Source organism: Phoxinus phoxinus (genome assembly GCF_949152265.1).
Source record: "Phoxinus phoxinus genome assembly, chromosome: 13".
In the NCBI taxonomy this organism is placed as follows: domain Eukaryota; kingdom Metazoa; phylum Chordata; class Actinopteri; order Cypriniformes; family Leuciscidae; genus Phoxinus; species Phoxinus phoxinus.
The window spans coordinates 12,445,971-12,467,744 of record NC_136888.1 but is presented as its reverse complement, the minus strand read 5'-3'; the positions used below and the strand labels follow the sequence as shown (position 1 = coordinate 12,467,744).

At 39.8% G+C, this 21,774-nt stretch overlaps 3 protein-coding genes across 3 annotated transcripts in view; 2 read left to right on the top strand and 1 right to left on the bottom strand.

Annotated features, from left to right (window-relative positions):
* Positions 1–533: 533 nt before the first annotated feature.
* timm9 (translocase of inner mitochondrial membrane 9 homolog) lies at positions 534–2,007 on the bottom strand. The gene is made up of 4 exons (XM_079633277.1): positions 1,923–2,007; positions 1,555–1,613; positions 1,357–1,452; positions 534–1,109 (listed from the first exon to the last, which is right to left on the bottom strand). Exons 2-4 carry the CDS (start codon positions 1,591–1,593, stop codon positions 975–977), a joined length of 270 nt encoding a protein of 89 aa, XP_079489403.1. The 5' UTR covers positions 1,594–1,613; positions 1,923–2,007; the 3' UTR covers positions 534–974.
* A 408-nt stretch (positions 2,008–2,415) lies between these two features.
* kiaa0586 (KIAA0586 ortholog) overlaps positions 2,416–21,774 on the top strand; it is a 116,579-nt gene continuing 97,220 nt past the window's right edge. The window contains 9 exon segments of the mRNA XM_079633871.1: positions 2,416–3,093; positions 3,174–3,235; positions 3,354–3,420; positions 3,724–3,793; positions 3,869–4,043; positions 4,144–4,356; positions 5,113–5,287; positions 6,360–6,509; positions 11,842–11,968. Coding sequence (XP_079489997.1) covers positions 2,835–3,093; positions 3,174–3,235; positions 3,354–3,420; positions 3,724–3,793; positions 3,869–4,043; positions 4,144–4,356; positions 5,113–5,287; positions 6,360–6,509; positions 11,842–11,968 — 1,298 coding nt within the window. The 5' untranslated portion in view covers positions 2,416–2,834.
* Positions 12,973–18,845, top strand: irf2bpl (interferon regulatory factor 2 binding protein-like). The gene has a single exon (XM_079633872.1). It carries the CDS (start codon positions 16,132–16,134, stop codon positions 18,133–18,135), a length of 2,004 nt encoding a protein of 667 aa, XP_079489998.1. The 5' UTR covers positions 12,973–16,131; the 3' UTR covers positions 18,136–18,845.

Here is a 21,774-nt window from a genome sequence, read left to right as displayed (position 1 = left end):
TCTATATAAAACACTTATATAATTAAAGAGTGCAAATAATGTACAGTATATTATTTTCACTCTTTAATGTGTGTATGTATATATACCAGTAATTCAAATTAAAAGGTTAAACTAATGCATAGAGTCATTACATGCAAAGCGGGATATTTCAAGCTTTTATTTGTTATAATTTTGATGATAATGGCTTACAGCTTATGAAAACCCCAAAGTCAAAATTAGAATATTGTGAAAAGGTTTTTATAGCTGTCAAGCCATAATCATCAAAATTATAACAAATAAAGGTTTGAAATATCTCACTTGGCATGTAACGAGTCTATATAATATTAATTTCACCTTTTTAGTTGAATTAATGAAATAAATTAACTTTAGCACGATATTCAAAATCTTTGAGTTTCACCTGTGTCTTTATATATATATATAGTATTTGCACATTCTCCCTTTAATTCTATAATTAATTATATTAATATAAAATATTCATTAATTTAAGGTAGTGCAAATACTCAACATATTTAAATATTTACTTGAGTGTCATTGAAATGCACAATTTCTTTAAGCAAAAATCTATTTATTTAGAATTTGGGGTGAACTTTATGACCTGGGCATGTTTTGTGAGATTCACCCCACTGTAGAGATTCAGAACTCATCCGTGTTAAGCATTTCGTTTTTATTTCATTAGATAAATTATGCATGAACAAATCTGAATATTAGAGTTATCTAACATTTCATTTTGCATTATTCTCTAACATAAAAACAATCAAGATCTTTCACGTTTTACAGAAGACCAGCATTACAGTCAAAATGAGAGTGTCCGTCTTTTTTGATAACCAACAATCCAGTAATCCGAAGAGCCGGAAGACATGTGAGGGCTTCTCACACTATTCCCAGTGCCTGCGTCCTGTGTCCTGCAGCTCCAGTTTGGAGGGTCCTTCTCCACGCTGGAATAATGGTCTGGGGTTCAGTCCAGCGGTAGTTGACTATCGTGGTTGTCCCAACAAGCCGGCTTTAGCAGCCAAAGCTTCATTCTGCTGGATGTGATATTCCTGGAAGCGCATGGAGATCCTCTGCGTCATCTTCAGGTACTTTTGTAAGCAGCTCTCAGAACATGAGGTCTGGAAAGAAGAGTGTATTCAAATCGAGTTCATTGTACTGTTTAAGCTTTATTTTAAGGTGACATGGTTACATGTTACTAAATGTACATACTATAGTAATAACAGTAAATTATGCATAATTAGAAGTAACTAACCCTTAACCAAACCCTAACTATAGTGTAACCATTTCACCTTAAAGTAAACTGTAAGCCTGTTTAATAACAACAACATTTATTTAAAGTATATTTAAGAAAACTGAATCACATACCTCCTCTGGCTTGACCTCTCTTGAAGTGAAATCTTTAACACAATCCATGAAACAGTTTTCTGTCAGTTTATTATAGGTTCCCAGGAATTCTTTGAACTGCAAAATACAAAGATGATCAGTAAAAAAGGTTACTGAATGATTTCATAATTACAAATAGACAATATAAGTGTATGGTTATGTCTGTAAGATTCCTCTTGCCTGTTTGATCTGGTCTGATTCAGTAACCTGAGCTGCCATAGTTACAATACAGTGAGATGCTGTGAATGAAATTTAATTAAAAATTAGTCACACTAAGAGCATTTAAAACAATAGACCTCCCTGTCTCCCACCTCTCACTGAAAGCCCACAACTTGCTTAAAATATATACGTTCTCTTACGAGCATTGATGATGATGAGTGGCTAGATTAGCCTTTAGCATCATCTCACATGTACAGTGCATTTATAAGACAGGCTATGCGAAAAATGCCTTACAAAATAAATAAATGAATAATAGCTTTATAGTAAATAAGATTTAGACCATAAACGTACTAAAAAGCAAGAGACGTAAATAGCAGTAAAGCGGATACCTTTGCTGTCAGACAGTCAGAGCTGAAGGACATGTGAGAGAACAGAACGGAATCGGCACTTCCGGAACAAATAAGAGTCCCTGTGAATTAAATATTAAAAACATGTGGGAATTCAATATCCAGTATGAATTATGCATCAAATAAGCCCTTAAGGAGTGTGTTTGGGGGTGTATTATGATTTTGATGTTTTTTTGTTTTGTTTGTTTTTTATGACTTTGATTTCTTTAATTTAATTTGATTTGATTTATTTAATTATATCAATGACATGGTAAACAATCAAAGACAACCATCCCTTCTTTTGATTATTTACTTTTTTTATCTTCCCATCTTGATATTAAAACATTAAATACTGTAAAACAAGTAAACATATTCTGATAACGACCCAATGGGGGCAGCAGTGTAAAGACTTCTTAGACCAAAGCAAAGAGAATACAGAACCTTTATTTTGAAATCTGTTGAACGTCACGTCGTTGTTTCCTTCCAAGATCACAGTTGTTGTGAAGTTTTTGTTGTCGGCAACTACCGACGCTGTGAAAATAACTGGACTTACAGCTGAAGTGAACTGAAAAAAGCATCCTTTGGATATTACGGTAAAATACTCAAATGTAGACGTGATTTAATATAATAACAGAACTGAGAGAGGCTGATCAAAACTGATGCTTTAAAAAATCACCTGCGGCGGGAAATTTAAAACCAATACATTACTGACAACAACGTCTGAGTGATTGACGTGTGTCATCTGTGGATATCTCTGGAAATACGTACAATAATCGTTATGTTGACGTCACCGTTACGGTAAGACTGTTATTGACGCTTTAATGGACCCGCACAGCGGTATTATTAACCGTTTAAAGACTGAAAAACAACCTTCACCTCTTATTGGACTGTCTTATTACTGATGTAAAAGTGGAAATGGACTCTTATTGTGTGTCTGTGATCAATAACACACATTTAAACGACTCTACGTCTAGTTCTGATGCAGCAGATGTTTTAATTCAGTCAACCAGAGCTGCTCTGGGTGCCAGCAGAGAGGAAAAACAGCATACGAGTCATAATAAAGTTAATATTTACATCAGGAGACTGTCAGACTCTGAACATGTGCATTCTGTGGATGATGAGAGAGAAATCCCACCTGTCCTCCCTGTGAATATCATTTCAGCTGCAGATACAGGTAACACTATCAGACTGGTTTTAGTTCAATTATGAGATCAAAATGATCAAAAGAATAAATTCATATTTATCTGAACTCAGCTGGACCAGATGAACAACAGGCTGCTGGACCATCAAATCAATTTGCTAACCTTTTTGACAAAGTGAGATTTTGTTTACTTTGGTTTACTTATTTATTTATTTTGAAACAATCTAAACTTACATTTATTAAAATATTTTGTCATTTTCTATGTTAATTAACAAAAAGTGTCTGTCACATAGGCCTCCAGGAAAGAGAGAGCTAAAGCTCAAACTACAGTCATGCAGACAGGAAACTTAAAGTCAAAAGGTATATTATATTATGTTATATTATATTATAATATTATTTTCTTATTTATTTGTTTTTTCATCTAAATTTGTCTTGTTTCAATCTAATGTTTTATTAATCCTTAAAAAAATATATACACTGTTTTTCTTTTTAATTTTTCCATGGAAAAATGTGAAAACCCCTTATATATTATGTTATATTGGCATATAGTACCATGTTATATATGCCTATTATATGATTTTGTATCATAAACTATCCTTATATACTTCTTCGAGTGCTGAATGCCACCATTGTAAATTGATTTGACATTTCTGAACACCACAGGTGAAGATGTGCAGATTTCTACATACTCTGCTGATGGGAGAGGAGCAATATCTGCAGCCCTCAGGAAGAGGTACTGTAACATCTGCTTCCATTCAGTCGCTCCTATGATCAAACATGGTCATTGATATTTCACTATGTCTTTCAGATCCCAAAACGCCCCTTTAAGACGAAACGTGACAGTACAAGTGTTGGACCAAGACAGATCCCAGACTCCAAGAGGCCAGTCAGATCCTGCTTTTCCATTAGGAGATCCTGGGACTTCTGCAAGTGTGGCAGCGATAACAGCTGCTACTACTGCCGCCACAGCGCCACTTATCAAGGTAGACCTTTGTGGATTCATATAGCTTTTTAACATTCTTAAATTCATGAATCAATAGTATTCTAGCAGTCTTCTTTAACTGTCTTTGTTTGTCCCATCAGGCTCAGAGAGAGATGGAGGCTCAGATCGCACTGGTAACCGCTGAGCTGAGGAGGTTGCAGGCAGCAGAGGGCAGTGTCCCGCCGGGGAGGCCGGCCAGGACTGAGAACACTTCTGCTGAGAGAGCGGCCCATCTGGAAGAGCAACTTAACATTCTGATCCAGCAGAGACTGCAACATCTGGAGACAATTCAATGTCAGCAGATTCAACTGCAGGTAAAGCTGGCAAGATCTCTGTCCAGATCTGGAGATGCAGAATCTGCCTTTTATTTCATTTTATTTATTTAATTACATTTTTTAATGTATTTGATTTTATTTATTTTATTATTTATATTACTTTTTAGTTTTTTTTTGTCTTATTTTGTTTTGTTTTTTGTTTTATTTTGTTCTGTTTTTTATTTTGGTTTTTGTAGTGTTTTGTCTTGTTTTTATTTTATTTTTTCATCTTTGTTTTATGTTTGTTTAGTTTTTAATTTTAATGGGTTTTTTTTTTTTTTTTTTTTTTAAATGTTTAATTTTTTTTATTGTTTTGTCTTGTTTTGTCTTTGTTCTTTTTGTTTTATTTTAGTATTTTATTTCACTTTTTTATTCTAAGTCTACTTAGGTTTACTGTACCAAAAACATTCATAATTTAGTTTTCATGTTTCCCACCCTCCTTAACATGTGAATTAAATGTATTTGCTACTGTAAATATCCTCAGTTATGATATGCTGAAGTATAGTTTCCACTGGTGTTCATCAGGTCGAGTTCCAAATACTGAACAGAGTACATAGTAGATTGAACTCTTTTATTCTGAAAAAAAGACTTCCATTCCAGACTTCTGTTTTAAGAAGTCGCATGTTGCTGTATAGCATCTTCATTTCAGAGACCTGCAGAGGTTTCAGATTTGCTTCATAATTGGTTGTGTTTGTCAATGTGTGCATTACTTTCTCATATGACGCAGCTCACAGGCGCTCTCTCCTCTGTCTGTAGAATCGTCTCTTGGGCTCGGCTCTGGATGTCGTAGCGGCTCGTGCGAACACAGACTCGCAGTCCACCCAGCACACCGGCTCTGGAATCACCCAGACAGACTCTCTGCCAGTTCAGATCTCTGGGAGTCGCAGCATCAGACTCTTTTCCACTGATCAAACCTCTGCTAGAAGCTTAGGTGAGTTGGTATATTTGTCTGAATATTTTCACAATCTATAATGGCAATATGCAGATTGTGTCTCAAAGGAGGAATTAATCACCATGACAGCTTACTTTTTTAGAAATTAAAATTAGTAATAATATGAGCCCTTCTAATAATAATTTATGTTTTGACCTGGTCCATTGTATGATAATCTGATATAAATCATGCACTTTGATCTATAAATACAGTGACACTAAGAAGTATTTTGACACTTTTGGATATTATTCTATTTTTATATTTTAAACTTTTTGTAGTGTGTAATGTTGCTGTTTGAGCATAAAAGAACCAAGTCACTCCAAAGTGAGTTATTCTCCATATCAGTAAGTGCTATTTCTGAACTCCCTGAAATTCCTTAAATGTACTCTTGAGTTTTCACAATATTCCTAATTTAAATAATTACGGTACCGCCCAATGCATACGCAAAAAAAGATGCAAGGCCTCGTTGAGTTGTGTAAGTGTTATGGTAAGGGGCGGTTGACCAATCACAAAACACTGGTCGTCCAGCTGCCCAATCAGAGCACATTGCACTTTTCGCAAGGAGAGGCTTCATAGAGACAGGAACTAAACAGAGCGTTAATGAGAGACCGGGAAGAGAGGTGCTGGAACAATGTAAAATATGTGAAAAATAAAGCATAAAAACCTATTCTTGTAGACCTCAAAAACAAAATCAAGACATAATATGGCCTTTCAAGTCACATGACGTCAGTTCCCCTCAAGTTCACTAAGGCCACAGGTGTAGTTCATCATATTAACAATAAACATGTTTGACAACCATAGTGTTCAATACTTTTTTGTCTTTATTTCGAATATTTTGAAACACAGCAGACATTTCGCAAAAAAAAATTGTTTGAAAAGTGTGCTCATCCTATTTTTTCTGTGAAACAATTAATTTTGATATTTCTGTTATACAATGCAAATACATTTATACATATTTAATGGTGGCTTAAGTGCCCACATTCTTCTTTGGGGCAACTTTATATTTGTATATATTTAGAATTGCAAAGGGTGCTGATGTTATTGTTTCTGCATTGGTTTATTTCTCTTGCAGTCTCAAAGGATGTGCGCCGAGAGAAACAAGCAGATGTGCATAGAAGCCCCCTGGACACCCCCGCACCACGCAAGGTCATTCCCAAACCCACCCACTGGACATCATCAACCAGCTCCATCAAACCTCAAAGATCCTCTCTCAAAAACCAAGGTCGGTTTCTCTCATGCATCATTTTCTCTGATAGTTTATTGGCAGGAAGCAATACGGTCATTAATGGCAGATATCAGATTTATTTGGTTTTGCTTCAAGGCCCAGATTTTGTGGGTGCATTTTACTTTCTTTTTTATTTCTTTTGATTCACGACCCCATCAAAGCAGAGATCTGAAATTATTCTTTGAATAAATTGTTTATTGGTTAATTTTTTTAAATTAGTCCTAGAGTGGTCTTATGATGACATTCAAGTTGAAACCACTTGATGGCAGTAGCGTCACTACTGAATTTTTGCTTTTGCATCACTAACAGACCTACATTTTTTATATATATATATATATATATATATATGTGTAAAAACAGATATCCTCTTTTAAATTATTGTCATGTAGGTTAATAGATCAGTCAGAGGTAATTAGATTAATCAAAGGTAATGATAATCCATAACAGCAGAAAACTGAGATGGAAAACTGTCTCCCAAGTTATTCTGTGTGATTGAATCTACAAGCTTTCTTGGCTAATGTCCTTCTGGATTTAGATGCTTTTTTGTTTCTGTTATTTGGCCTTTGCATAAAGTAAATTATTTACATGCAAAGTCTTTTTGTATCAATAGGCCTATCTGATTTGTTTCTTCATAATACGCATTGACTATGTTTTGGCAAGTAGACACAGCATTTTAATTAATTACTTCTGCGCATGTTTTGCGGCATATTTTCTTTGGTTAAGGCTCATATCTTATCACTAATTTCGAATTGCATTCGCTGCATCCATGGCTACAGGCTTTGGAATCCATTGTGCTTCGCCTCCGCCAAGATACCGCCTGCTTTTAGTTTCCTGTTTAGGAGGCAACAATGATCAGCTCAGCCCAGAACCTCATGTTCTCGAACTCCAAAACCAGTAATTTATCCCCGAGCATGTTTTTTCCCTTTAGACACCATCACTCAACCAATCTGTCACTCCTCCGGATTGAATTGAAAACTTGCTTTTTGCTCTAAAAACCAATTAAGGCAAAAAGCAGTTGTTGAAAGAGGTGTCACCGCTGAACAGCTGTGTAAATATGAACAGTTCAAGCTGTTCGCCTCAGTCACGCTGTTTTGCTCCTGTCGGAGAGAGCCGAGGCTTGTTATTGGAAAGCTTCGGGCATGTTAGCACAGGCTGACCTGGTAACACAGCTGCTTTAGTGTCTTCAAGTAGTGTGTGTCATTAAACAGGCCGCGGTAGATCTGAATGACCCTTCGCAATGTTGTGTAACCGCTTGAGTATACTAGCCTAGGCCGAATCACTCTCGAGGAGCACTTGTTTATCACAGACAACATTCCTGATTTTCTATTTCACATCGCTCTTACTCTTTTTCCAATTTGCTGGTAATTTAGGCGCGAGCCGTGCGCTCCGAGATGGGGTCGCTGACACACGCCCGTCAGTCTGAAACCTGGGAGAATTTTCCCACCTGAATCGAATCCCCCTAGGTGTCTCCCACATGAACGCAGGATTGCTTTCCCAGACGCCGGAGCTTATTCTTAGGCGCACGTTGATGGATGTGTGTGGGAGAACAGAGAGTTAATTATGGCTTGCAGTTTTTCGGTGTGTGTTTTTCCTGGAGTGTGAAAATTCTCAGCCAAAGCATTAGTTCTGTCTGTTTTCTTATAAGCGCACATTCGACCTACATACATGCACTCCTCCGGATTGAGTGTGAGAATTTGATGTGAAAGTCAGCCATATTCTCAAATCAGCAAGTGTAAACACAAAGGGTCCAGGTTGCTGTTTTGCTGGGTCGTGTGTGTCGAGACAGTGGGAAAATTCAGCAGTAAGATGTCTGTTGCTACTGACTCCATTTTGTCATTTGTGAGCATCAATCTGGTCGTCATGCCAACCCGGCTATTTCAGTGGCAGCGTTGCTTCATCTCTTCGGCTGTCAGACCGCTCTCTCTCTCTCTCTCTCCATTGAAACGGGCTATTTTTAGCCAACCTTCCTTTTGTTTCTCGTGTACATCATCAAAGCGGCACTAAATACATGCGGAGAGGCGAAATCTGGAGCATGAAGATTTGTTGTGTAGACTAGAGGATACTGTTCACCTGTTTATGAGTAATGCACCAGGAAATTAGGAGAGGCGTATTAGAGCTGTTTTAATTATCAGAGCTCATGCATGCTTTTGTCATAAAGATAAATTTAGCAGCTGTTACTGTGTATTGATTTTTTTTTTAGCATCAGCTTTTTAGGTTACAAATGTAAATGAGTGTAAAAGAGAAAGTGTTTTATTTTATTTTATTAATGACCGATATAATACAATATAATATAATAGTGTTTTTTTTGTTAAAGTGTCCAATAATCAATGTTGAACCAGTTATTAATTGTTGTGTTTCTGATGTTTGACTACTATAACAATTAAAAACAGTGAATCATTTATTTAAAATGTCAGCAATAATATAATCAAAATTTGTTGTAATTTCCATTTTTAATAATCTTTTAGCATTTTTGTTGTTCACTTAAATGGTCCTGTGGTGTGACAAATGAGTTTTTAATAGCATAAATAGTGTATGTACATGTACTCACATACTGAAATTTCATTCTTTATTCATCTTTTTTTTATTAATTTAGCCTTTAGGTCAGTCAGATCCAAACTGGTTGTGAAGATAGTAAAATCTAATAGGTGAAACAAGAGACAAATCCTGTTAGTTGAGAAGCCTGCAGATTTTACATTAAGGGTTATGAATATTGCAGATGCCCTCAACAGAAATTCATGTGGTCTTACCTCATCAAAGATTTATGGGTAGGAATTTTAGCTCGTACTAGACAAACACTGTCGAAATATGCGGTTACCTGATCTTAGGGAGATGACATCATCTTTAAATACTGTGCAATTATTCAATCTGATTTTATAAATGGTTTATGCGTGCATGTATGTGTACTATTCAAAAGTCAGTAAGAGTTTCTTAAAGTCTCTTCTGCTCACAAAGGCTGCATTTACCGTTAAAGCGGTAATATTGTGAAATATTATTGCTATTTAAAATAACTGTTTTATAATTACATTTATTTGAATATGTAATGTATTCCTTGTGATGCAAAGCTGAATTTTCAGCATCATTACTCCAGTCTTCAGTGTCACATGATCCTTCATAAATCAATCTTTTAATACATTGCTGTTCAAGAAACAGTTGTGCTGATTAATAATTTTCTGTCAACCATGACGTTTTTTCAGGGTACTTTGATGAATAGAAAGTTCAAAAGAACAGCATTTATTTGAAATAGAAATCTGTTTTTATGATTTAAAAGTCTTTACTGTCACTTTTGATCAATTTAGTGCATTCTTGCTGAATAAAAGCCATATTGACCCCAAACCTCACAGTAAGTGTAGATGATACAGTTTAGGATAAGCAGGCAGATACAAATATCTTCATATATACTAGCATGTTTCATTAACACCATGACATACATTGTGATCCTAATGTGTTCATTGTACATTCTTAAAGCTGGAAAGCTTCTTGTCACCTCTTCCATGTCAGCCGGGAGATACCAGGAGAATCTGTCTCCCCCCCCCGCAGGGATGCCCTTTCCGATATAAATGGCAGAATTTATTATTAGCCAGTGCCCTTACCTTCCGAGGCCTCCATCAGTGTTGATGTGCGCTGGGGGGTGGGTCACATGCCGTGCGTCACAACTTAATAGAGCACAGACACGCTAGCCAGGCCTTCAAATGCATTAAGGTTCTTTGTTCCCCATAATGCACTTAATGCATCAGACAACCTGCACACCCCTGCTTTTCCCCCCTGTAGCCATTTAACCTGCATGGGGTTTTTAGGTGTTCACTAGCACTGTGAGCTGCGCTCCCGACGGGCAGCAGTCTGGCATTGTGTGTCTGGCAGCACTATTACGAGAATACGGCCCTTGGTGAGGTGCCAGCTCCATGTTAAATGCTGACTGTTGTTTACAGCTCTGTGTTTGGTGTAATTATAAAAGCAGCAGAATGGATCTCCGCGCAGCCACGGGTCTCGAACTTTACAGCTGATGTTTTGCAGCTGCGGATGTGTGTTGGTTTGACGTCACGCGGCAGCTGGGAAAAGGGTTAGGAATCTGTGCGGTAACGTTGGCAACTTCGCGTAGACCTATCAGGAGCTGTTGTTTCCAGCTGTCACAGTAAACAATCCCAGAATGCAACTGGAAAGAATATGACCCAGAAAACTGATGACTGCTACAGTCTGGATAATGAAGTTATTGATTTGTTTTTTCATGTTACAATATATGTTTGTTGAAATTTTTCCTATTGGGTGCTATGACGAAATTTTTTATTACATTTCTGTGTCCTTCGTTCAGGCGTTTCAATGTGTAAATGAATTATAGACATGCTGCAGTCCATCAAAAACTATTTTAAACCTATTTTTTCTAATTGTTATTCTAATTAGTTTAGTTTATTAATAGTTTATCAAGACAGGTTTCCAAAACACTCCCTGTCTGCCATTGATCGGTCAATTGAACACACACTAGCACGTCTATATTTGTCTATATATAGTTTAATTTTAGGTATTTCTCAAATGTGTTAAATCTCCAGACATTTTCCAGCACAGCTTTTTTTTTTTTTTTTGCAGTCATTAACAGCGCTGATTGTTTTTGCACGTCTGCTTGTTCTCTCACAGGAAACACGGCACAGAGGGTCTGCGATACAGGAGGCTTTGTTTGCCGTTGAGTCATGAGACTTTAGCTGCTCGTTTAACCGTATTCAAGAAGCCTCATGTTCCCTGTTAGCCAGACACTGGGGCCCGCTGGAGGCGCGCATGGCAGCGCTGCTGTTGTTCCAGTTGGAGGAGGCCCTCCTTACGCTGCCTTTTTGACCTTAAGGAAATGATTACGGTCAGGAGCTCTACTGTTGTTTTTGGAGGATTGAGAAATCCTTGTCCTGCGTATTTATATAGCTTTGTTTCCTTTCGTCTGCATTCCGCAGTGCCGCGGGGAGAACATTCCACTCTCCGGCCTCCTAATAGGGCTCAGGAAAAAGCACCAGGATATTTTACATCTGCGCCGTATGAGGTTTCCCCCTCCGTGCTCTCGATTTGACTTTTTCCATTTACAGTCACAGCCTGACAAACTGAAAGAATATAGAAAGAATAACCGCTCGCTTGTGTTCAGAAACGCCTGGCGCGTATCATGTATTTATGGTCCGGGTTATTGGCACGGCGCACCGCATTTCTGCAGAATTGATGACTAGCCGAAACACACGGGGCCTTGTTAGAGCCGTAGGCCCGCAGCAGTGTGTGTTCTGGCAGTGATGAACCGGACTGCTGACTGCGGCAGGTGTCTGGTGGCCAGGCTGATCCTTTACCATATCTTCTCTCTTTGCAGGAAATGGCAGACTTCAGGACCAGAGCCCTAATAACCGGAGGTCTCCCGAGAGATGCGTTGTGCAGTCTGTTGGGGTGAAGAGGTTCGCCATGGCAACAGCTGACAACGGCCAACCAGAGCGGTCCAGGTAATAACAGATCTCTTTTCAGAGCAGGAAGGCACACAGCTCTCGGCCTTTCGTGTTTCGGCGTACACAGTGTGTAACCATAGTAGTGGACCTACATAACTACTTCTTTTCCCAAGCCAAAGGAATGCTTTTGTTTTATTTATGGTGCTCAGTTAAGGCCGCCTTGTCTTTTTAGTTTAAATACGCCTTCCTAATGTTCCATAAGCAAGTGTCACTTAAAAACGGACGAAGCGTACACGTGTTTTGCTCGAGTGTCTCTCGCTGTGAGAGGCTTACCGCAACTTGTCAAAATGACAGTACAAGAAGCGGTGCGTTGATGTTAGTGGTTAACTTTGAATGGCTTTGTTCTTGGCCTCTGATGTAGCAAGGGAGGTTCTCAATAAGTCGAACATGTTTTTGGATCCCGTTCCAAACACTTTTTCCGCTACATCTGCAAATTCATTTTGGCCTCCTTGAAGAAGATTTGTCATGCGGAGCAAGACACTTGAATTGGAGTTTATATAACTGTCATGGGGCAAGCAGAAGACAGTTTGCAGCTGATGCTAACAAACAGTACCTAAAAGTAACAATTTTTTTCCAGACGTTAATCATGGCAATACCATGTTTTTTTGGCATGTGTAATGGTGTTCTTTGACATACCTTAGACTACCATGTCAATATGAAAGGAAATAGTGGTTGATTCGATGGACTGATATATAATACCATTCAAAAGTATGGGATCAGTAGGATTTCTTTGGTTTTATTTTTAAGAAAGTAATACTTTTTTTTCAGCAAGGATGCATTAAATTGATCAAGTGACAGTAAAGACTTCTATAATGTTACAAAGGATTTCTATTTCTAGTGTTCTTGTGAACACATCTGATTTATTTGATCAAAATACAGTAAAAACTTGTTTAATATATATTTGTATATATATACAAATAAAAATACATCTTAAAATACACACACACACACACGCACACACAGAGAGAGAGATAGAGACAGACATAAATATCCTAAAATATTGTCTAATAACATGCTAGATATGTCTGTCTGTTACTAACATGAATATGGTAATCATATACAAAGTATATGTCAATGTACCGTGGTGTTGCAACACACTCTTTTTGCTCCTCTAGCAAAAAAGGACTGTTTATTAACATACATGTTGGGTAATATTTCAAATGTGTCCTTTTCAATAAATGCTGCTTTACCTAGTGTGCTTTTTATACTGTTTTGTGATCGAGAGCCTCTTGTATATTCTACTGGACGCTTTGAAATACGGTTTGTGTGGGTTTTGCAAAAACAGAAGATTTTAAAAGAGTACATTTGCTTTCACTGCCGCCACCACCTTTTTTTTTGGTAGATCAGCAGCTGCATTTCTCTTTCTCTTTTCCAGTCAGTATTTCTGTGTGACAGTAAGGTCTCTTCTTTTTAAAAAAATCAAGTGAGGGAGAGAGAAAGTCATACATCTGCAGGTTACCGAGTGTTCGACACAAGATGTGCACACACGAGCAGCTCTGGGAAGTCTCCGAGCAGCCTCTGGTTCCCATGGCAACTGCGGGGCGGTCTCTATCGGCTCCATCTGAGAATAGGTAAAGTAAATCTGCATGCATCTGGCCGCCCGCCAGCGTCTCAAATGAAAGAGCACTTTGAATGGCTGCCAGGTTTGGAGGAGGAGAGAGGCTGTCAGGCCTGCTTAATGTTGGCAGTTTGTACTTGGCAAGACTTGCCTTTTCCCAGAATCCCTCACTCTGGCAGCCCGCCAGCCACTTAGCGGAAGCTGAGAGTTAACCCCTGCGATAAGCTGGTGGAAAGCTGAACGTGGAAAACTTTCCATTCCGAGTGTGTGTGACCGCACATGTATGTGGCTCTGTGTGTGTGTGTGAGCGTAGGTAGGTGGGTGGATGTTCTGCACATTGTGTGTGTGTGTGTGAGTGAGTGCCAAGCCTCAGGGTGATCTGTATTCATGAGAAGACTACAGGGACAGCGAAACATCCCTCAGTGAAAAAGAAGGAGAGTGAAATATCCTTTACAGGCAGACTGCATATTTAAACTTTACATTTTTGCTAAAGGATTGCATTTTTTTTCCTGCCCAAAAAAACCCCCAGTGAAATATGTTTGTGCAATATAATTATATTATATAAGTGTTGTTCTCCAAAATATAAATATTTGAGTTCTACTATCCGTCTTATGTCACGGAAGGGCGTTTGAGTGTTTGCAAAGTAAAGCCTGATTTCATTTTGAAGTCAAGTGACTCGCTCCAAGATGATTTGCACAAACACTCGTTTCTTTGTGTCGTTAATTTGAGGCACAAACGAAAGACATCAGGCTCATTTACACCACCCGAGTCACAAGCACAGAGCACAAATACTGTACAAATTGTCTCTGGCTTTACAAGCTGAAAGACATTCTGCTTGCCATATCAGTAGTGGTTATTTTATCCGTTTGACATCCAAATTCAGGCTCTGCAATGCTTGATGTACTGTATATATAATTTTCAGCAGAGGGAGAAAATCACATCCTCCGCTTTGGCTCCTGCCTACTTGGTAGTTATGGGGGTTTTTTTTGTTGTTTTTTTTTGCTTGGATAAAGCACAGCTTCTTTCCGTGCCAGCAGAATGCAGGGATTGCAATAAATGGCATTTCTCCTCTTCTCCAGACCTCCCTTGCTTTTTTTTCCCCCTTCTTTTGGTTTTTCCACCCCCTCGTCTTGTTGTATAACAGGGCGAGTTTTTTTTGTTTTGTTTTTACATCATCTACGGGGTGTTGTTAAGCAAAGAATAGACTATGGGAAAGGGGCTTTAGGGGCGGGGCTGCCAAGCTTCCTCATTTAAAGTAAACAAGCACTCAGAGACTGACCGATATTACCAGAAAATCATATTAAATCACTTAAATATGTCAGAATATCTAAAATAGGTATTGTTTATGTTTAAGGCAGCCTCTACACCATGGAGCATAGATATTATTTCAAATGCGCAAAAATGTATTGTAACTATGCATGTATGGCCACAATATGCGTATTTTTATTGTAAATCGTATGCATTTTGCTGGTGTAAGCATTTTTCCAAAATTATCTTGCATTATTAATAGGACCACAGAATATGAATCTTATGGACATTTTAGAAGCAATAAGAATCGACACTCTGGAAGAAACATGAATACCTCAGATTTTCCGCCCACAACTCTGGCTCTTGTATTCTGAAAGCAAACTGGCTAATGAGGTATGGCAAGCAGGCTCAACATTCAATTTTTTTTATTTTTTTTTATAAAAAAATATATTTATTAGCTAAATAATTTTCCCCCATGTTTTTATTGTTAGTACGTGTTTGTATGTGATCCAGTAATGACAATTATCCATTCAATTTTCACTAGTAACTTGTCATTAGATTGTAATTATTTTTTTCTAATATTGACGAGTATCTATTCAATTAGCATTTAAAACAATTTATTCATTAGAAACTAGTATTGATCACATTTATTATTTAAATACTAGTACTTATATTTTTGGTACTAGTCATTATCCCAATAGTGACAAATAACTATTCTATTTTTACTGGTAACATTTTGTTTTTTAAATAGACCTATCTGGTCAGATATTAACTATTCACTACAGACTAGTATGCATGCTGGTGTCTATTTCAGATTTTATATACTAACTCTTTATCAGTTTCTAGTGATTATTTCCTAGAGGCATATTCTAGACTTAATAGTACTTATTTATTCGAATATACTAATAAACAAACAAATGTGTTACCAATAACAATGGGATAGTTACTTGCCACTATTGAGATTAGAGTGACTAGAATGACATAAATACTTGTTTATAATAAGTACTGAATAGTGACAATTGGATTTACTTATTGGTCATTTAAAAAGTGCTAGTAACTTAAAAATAGACAATAGTATGTTTTGAAGCATAAATGTTTAAGCGGCTTGCCATAATGGTGGTGGTGCGCGTTTCTCGGTCCATTCCTGTCTATGGTCCATTCAGAAGATTTGTTAGGGAGTGGTTAGCGCATGCGCACTCGCATGGCAACAAGTGGCTTGTCATTTGTAACAGAAAAAGGAACTGCGGAACGTGGTGCTGACGTCACTGGCCCAGCCAGGTGGCATTCCGAGAAGCAGAAGAGGCGCATTCGCCTCCTAGTAACCGTATAACGGATCCGAGAGGAGCAGCTCAACATGTCTTCGGCGCAGGTCTCCTCGTCGAGGAGACAGTCGTGTTATCTGTGCGACCTGCCGCGCATGCCGTGGGCGATGATTTGGGATTTTACGGAGGCCGTATGCAGGGGTTGCGTGAACTACGAGGGCGCGGATCGGATCGAGTTTGTTATCGAGACCACGCGCCATCTGAAGCGGGCTCATGGCTTCCAGGAAGGGAGATCCCCGGGTCCCGCGCCGCCGCCTGCGGTGAAAGCACAAGCGGGAATGTCATCCAAGGAGTCGGTGCAGATGAATCATGTTGACGGCTCGTCCAAACAGCAGCAGCAGCAGCAACAACAACAACAACAACAACAGCAACAACAACAGTCCGGTTTGGACCGATACGCGCTCGGAACAGAGAGATCGCGCTTTGATTATTCCAGCATCGGCGCGCACAGGCTTCCGAACGGGCTTGGTGGACCGAACGGCTTCCCCAAATCAGACGACGGACCCCCCGAGCTGAACCGACAGAGCCCTAACTCGCGTCGGAACCACGGGCTGGTGGCTGTGTCGGGGCAGATGAGCGTGCCGCCGAACCTCCTCCCACAGACCCTCCTGAACGGCCCGCCGTCAGCGGCGAGTATAGCACAGCACAGCCTGTCTGGACGAGCCCCTCCAGCCACGACCAGCATCGGACCTGCGCTCGCGCTCTCCGAGCAGGGTAAACGACCTGGTTCTGTGTCCAGCACGGACCAAGAGAGAGACCTGAAAGAGAAACAGCGAAACGCAGAGGCTCTGTCTGAACTTGGTGAAAGTTTGAGAAACAGGTCAGAGGATTGGGCGAACAAACCTAAGATAGTGAGGGACACACTGATCACGCTTTCCAATTGCACTCCGTTTGATGTGAGGTTCAAGAAAGATCATTCCCTTGTAGGTAGGGTGTTTGCTTTTGATGCCATTTCCAAGCCCGGCATGGACTATGAACTGAAAATCTTCATTGAGTATCCCAGTGGATCTGGTAATGTGTTTTCCAGTGCGTCTGGTGTGGCTAAACAGATGTATCAGGACTGCATGAAAGACTTTGGCAGAGGGCTTTCTTCTGGCTTTAAATACCTGGAATATGAGAAAAAGCATGGGTCTGGCGACTGGAGGCTCCTGGGCGATTTGCTGCCGGAGTCTGTGCGTTTCTTTAAGGAGGGGCTCGGGGGTGAAATGCTGCCCCAGCCTTACATCGACGCCAGCTGCCCTCTGCTGCCCTCGGCGCTGGTCAACATGCCCCGGGCCGTGGCGTCGGGCAGCTCGCTCAGGACGGGCGTGCGCAAACGCAAAGCCTCCCCAGAACCGGACTCTGCAGAGGGGGAGCAGCAGAGACAGCAGTGGATGGCGAGTCAAAGCGAGGCGCTCAAACTGACCATGGCGTCCAGCTCGTTCGCAGCCTCTCACGGCGGACCTCCACCCCTGGGGACCGTGCACTCCAGCCGAGCCACCCCACCCGAATCGGCCCCACAGAACGGACAGTCCCCCATGGCTGCGCTCATGTCGGTCGCAGACACTTTGGGTAACGCACACTCACCAAAGGACAGCAACTCTGTGCACTCCACCACATCCACCCGACACAACAGTAGCAGCCCGGTCTCCCCCGCCTCGGTGTCCGGACAGCGGCGTTTGGCCTCGCGAAACGGGGAGATCAGTCTGACCGGGACGCCTTCCCAATCGGGTTCACATCAGGGCATGGATCAGGTGCACCCTCAGAACATTCCAGACTCACCCATGGCCAATAACGGGCCCTTGTGTTGTACTATCTGCCACGAACGTTTAGAAGACACACACTTCGTCCAGTGCCCGTCAGTTCCTAACCACAAATTCTGCTTCCCTTGTTCCCGGGAAAGCATCAAAGCGCAGGGGGCCACAGGAGAGGTGTACTGCCCCAGCGGAGAGAAATGTCCCCTGGTAGGGTCAAACGTGCCTTGGGCTTTCATGCAAGGCGAGATAGCGACCATTTTAGCTGGGGATGTGAAAGTAAAGAAAGAAAGAGACCCCTAAATATAAACATATATGCTTCCTGCATCAGAAACAGACAAGTGAAGCGAGTATATTTAAGGTGGTGTCTTAAAACCTGGTGAACTGCCTACCAAGATAACATTTATGAACATTATAGATGCATTTGAAATGCTAAGTGTGCAGCACGCTTGGTTTTGAGACACAGCCTACTTGTTGTGAATATTGAAGTAACAGAAATAGTCCAGTGTACAGAGACATTTGTTTTCCTCCACGAAGGAGGAGGATGTGTGCGTGGAAACCTTTTTTTACGGCACTTTTACGGTTTACGTTAACATTTCTATTCAATTTCATACTTATTTTCCACATCTACATGTACAATCCCAAGCAAAAAAAAAAAAATGTTATTAATGAATACACTTTTTGTGGTAGGTATAACAAATGAAGTGAGTCTAAGAGAGGGCATTCTTTGTTTCTTGATCTCGTCCTTTTTTTCTTTCTTTTTTTTTTCTTTTTTTTTTTTAGTATGATCTTTAAAACGGCAGTTTTTAATTTGTATCCCGTGGTCTGAGAATACAGATATATTTTATTACGTGTTTTCATTCTCTTTTTGCTTTAAAGTTGCACGGACGCTTTAGTAGAGCAAAAAATACTGTAAATGAAAAATGAAATGCTCTGTTTGTTTATACATATTTCTGTAGTAACAGAAGACTTGTAACGTGCCTTGGAGCTGAGTAAATTGTAATAAATTCATTGATATTAACTCTTTGTGGCGTGTTAATTTGTCCAGGTTAGAAATGTCTTTTGATATTTGAATTCTGCCTTGATTTATTTCAAAGGTCTCTGATGAATTATTATAGTTGGCAAATTATAGTTTTTTCTTTCTTTCTGTATAATAGAAGACATCTTGGCTGCGTTGAGATTTTTTTTAGTGTCGTCTATTTGTTTATGAAACGGTTATGTTTTGTAGATGTTCATCAACTATATTAACTAAGGGCCAAATTATTCTTTTACTTTGTAATGCTGTTTTTTGTTTTCAACAATATCCATACAAAAGCCATTTAAAAACAATGAAAAGTCCTCCGCTAAGCACATTTCTGTTGTTACATGTAACAGGGGATCGAGTATCACAGTAAGCATATCATTTTCATTGCTTTTGTCAGTGTGTTTTGCATTCATGTCACTGTTTTTGCTCCAGACAGATGTAGACTGCTACACTGACCTAAAAGTCAAAGGTTTGATGCAGCCACAGGGCATGAAACATCAATTCAGCACTCCCTGATGTGTGTCACATGGGGTAGGTGCAGTGCTTGTTTAATATGTGCTGTTATTTTTCTACTCCCTTAGCAACAAATTCTGTTAGCGCACGATAAAAACTGTTTTACTGCATATTCAGAAGGCGTTCGAATACGCACCCTGCTCTTCACACACTGTGTCTTAATCTGTTATGCCTCAATTTAGGAGCTGTTAGCTGTTCCCTCTCTCCGTGTGTCAGAGTATTTTGGTGCGAGTAGGAAAGCTGGAGAGGGAAAATGCTTGCACATGCCTGAGATGGCCCTGGGGATGTATTCCTCATTTAGAATTCAGCTGGTTGGTCATGTGACTTGTCAGTCGTACTCTTGCATTGGCTGCGGGAGCGAGGGAAAACAGTTGGTGCGTGGCTGTTGCCATGACTCAAACTAATGCTCTTTCACAGACAAATAGAAGGTGGCACAATTCATTCATGGCAGCCGGCCATGCAAGAGCATCCAGACCAAATAACTGGGGGGACGTTAAGGTCAGAGAACAATGCACATGCCAAGCTATCTTACTGAAGTGGGCTCTGTGGTTGAATACTGTGGAGGCCTGTGGTGCACATCCTGTAGATCGGAATAATTTAAGCGGGAACTAGAACAGTTCTGCACTATGCGAGATTTTGTTTCCATAAAGGCCATGTGCAGCACTTGTTTTTGTTAATCAGCATGTTGTGTAATACACATTATACATTACGTGCAGCATATATACCGGTTTATATAAGTGCGTGTGTGTATATATATAAATATGTGTGTTGCACTGTATCTGCATCAAATTTCAAAATAGGTATTGAAAGGGTTTATAACTATATTCTGCTGCACAGTGAAAAATGAATGTTTTTTTCCCCCTCATTGAATCATGCATATGAATTAAGATTTCCTTGCCAAAATATTAGCATATTTGCAAAAGACAATGGCTCGTATGACAGCACATTAGATGACAGCGAGGCAATTTAGTTCCGTTTTGTATGATACATCCCTAATCCTTCTAAACCTGGTGAAGAGTTTAGTTTGTCGTGCTTTGTGGTGCATTGCAGTGATCTTGTCGCTGCTGCTCTGTCTGTGAGGAATCAAAGGTGTGGTGTCTGGTTCAGGATGGAGTGGGCTTCCATTGTCATGCTAAAAATGACTTGGGTTTGAGGTGCCCTTGGCTGTCTCCGTAATCACATGGGTTTCAAGTTTCAGTGCACATACAAAGAAAAAATAAACAGATACACCAACCCCACCCATTACAGAAGGCGGGGGTCGCACTTCCTGTTTACTACACATGCTTCTGTGGCGTCTTGAGTGTGTGTGTTAAATTCTGCACCTTTTCATGGAATGCTTTGAGACGCAGACAACTGGAAGATGTGGAGAAGACCCTGTAATTGGCTTTATAGTAAATACAATCCCTGTAAATGCATAAATGCTTAAGAAATCGCACATGATTATTTCGAGTGGCCATTTAAGGATGGAGATATATCTTAATGATATCAAGACGAGCACAAATCCCATTACTGCCTTCGTGCTGCTATTTTTCAGCAGAATACATTTCTATCCGTGTTTACAAGGCATTTATTGATCCGCTGACGTATTTGAACCTCTTTTACAGTCTGTTGTGTGTTGGATTTATTTGTGTTGCTGCAAACATCTCAAAATGATTATTAATCTCTAACTCTCATGTGGTAGCCTGTCTGTTTCGGGAACATTTGTTTTTGGTCGCATTGTAAAATCACTGCAGTCTGTCCACCCTTTTGCTTGCTAGTGAAGCCAGCGGCTTCTTCCCCTCCTCCAATTCCCTTCATCCCCATAACACACACACACACACACTCTCTCTCTCTCTCTCCTTCAAGGGAGAAGTTTCCAGTGGATAAAAATACAGCCACTCCAAAGGTTACGCTGCAGTGCCATCGTGCACAGTTGCCCATGGTAACAGCCTTGTTCAAAACATCATTTATTCAGGAATGTGCAGAGAGGTTCAGCGTTAACCCTGCGCGTGCCGGCATTTGGCCGTCTGCACCGCTGTGTTTTGCATGTCTTTTGTTTATAATTTTGGTTTATAATTACAAAACCGTTTTCTTGCTGATATTGTTACATTGTTTTCTTGTCATTGGAATGAATAACAGTGCAGTTACAGTGGGCGTGAAATCTCAAAAACCGATCAACAACCGGTGGATAGAACCAATGCCTTACATTTGTTTTCTTTGTTGATAATCCATTTTACTCGGATGTACATCATAATAATGGATGAAAAGATCCGTCGCGATGTTCATTTCATCACAACTTTCCCCATTCTTTGCCCATTTGTACAGTAGTCTGTTCATACTGCTTTAGAAGTTATTTTTCTGTGCTGTCAACGCTTTACTTATTGGTTAAAATAATTGTATCGCATGAAATTGTGTTTGGGCGGGTT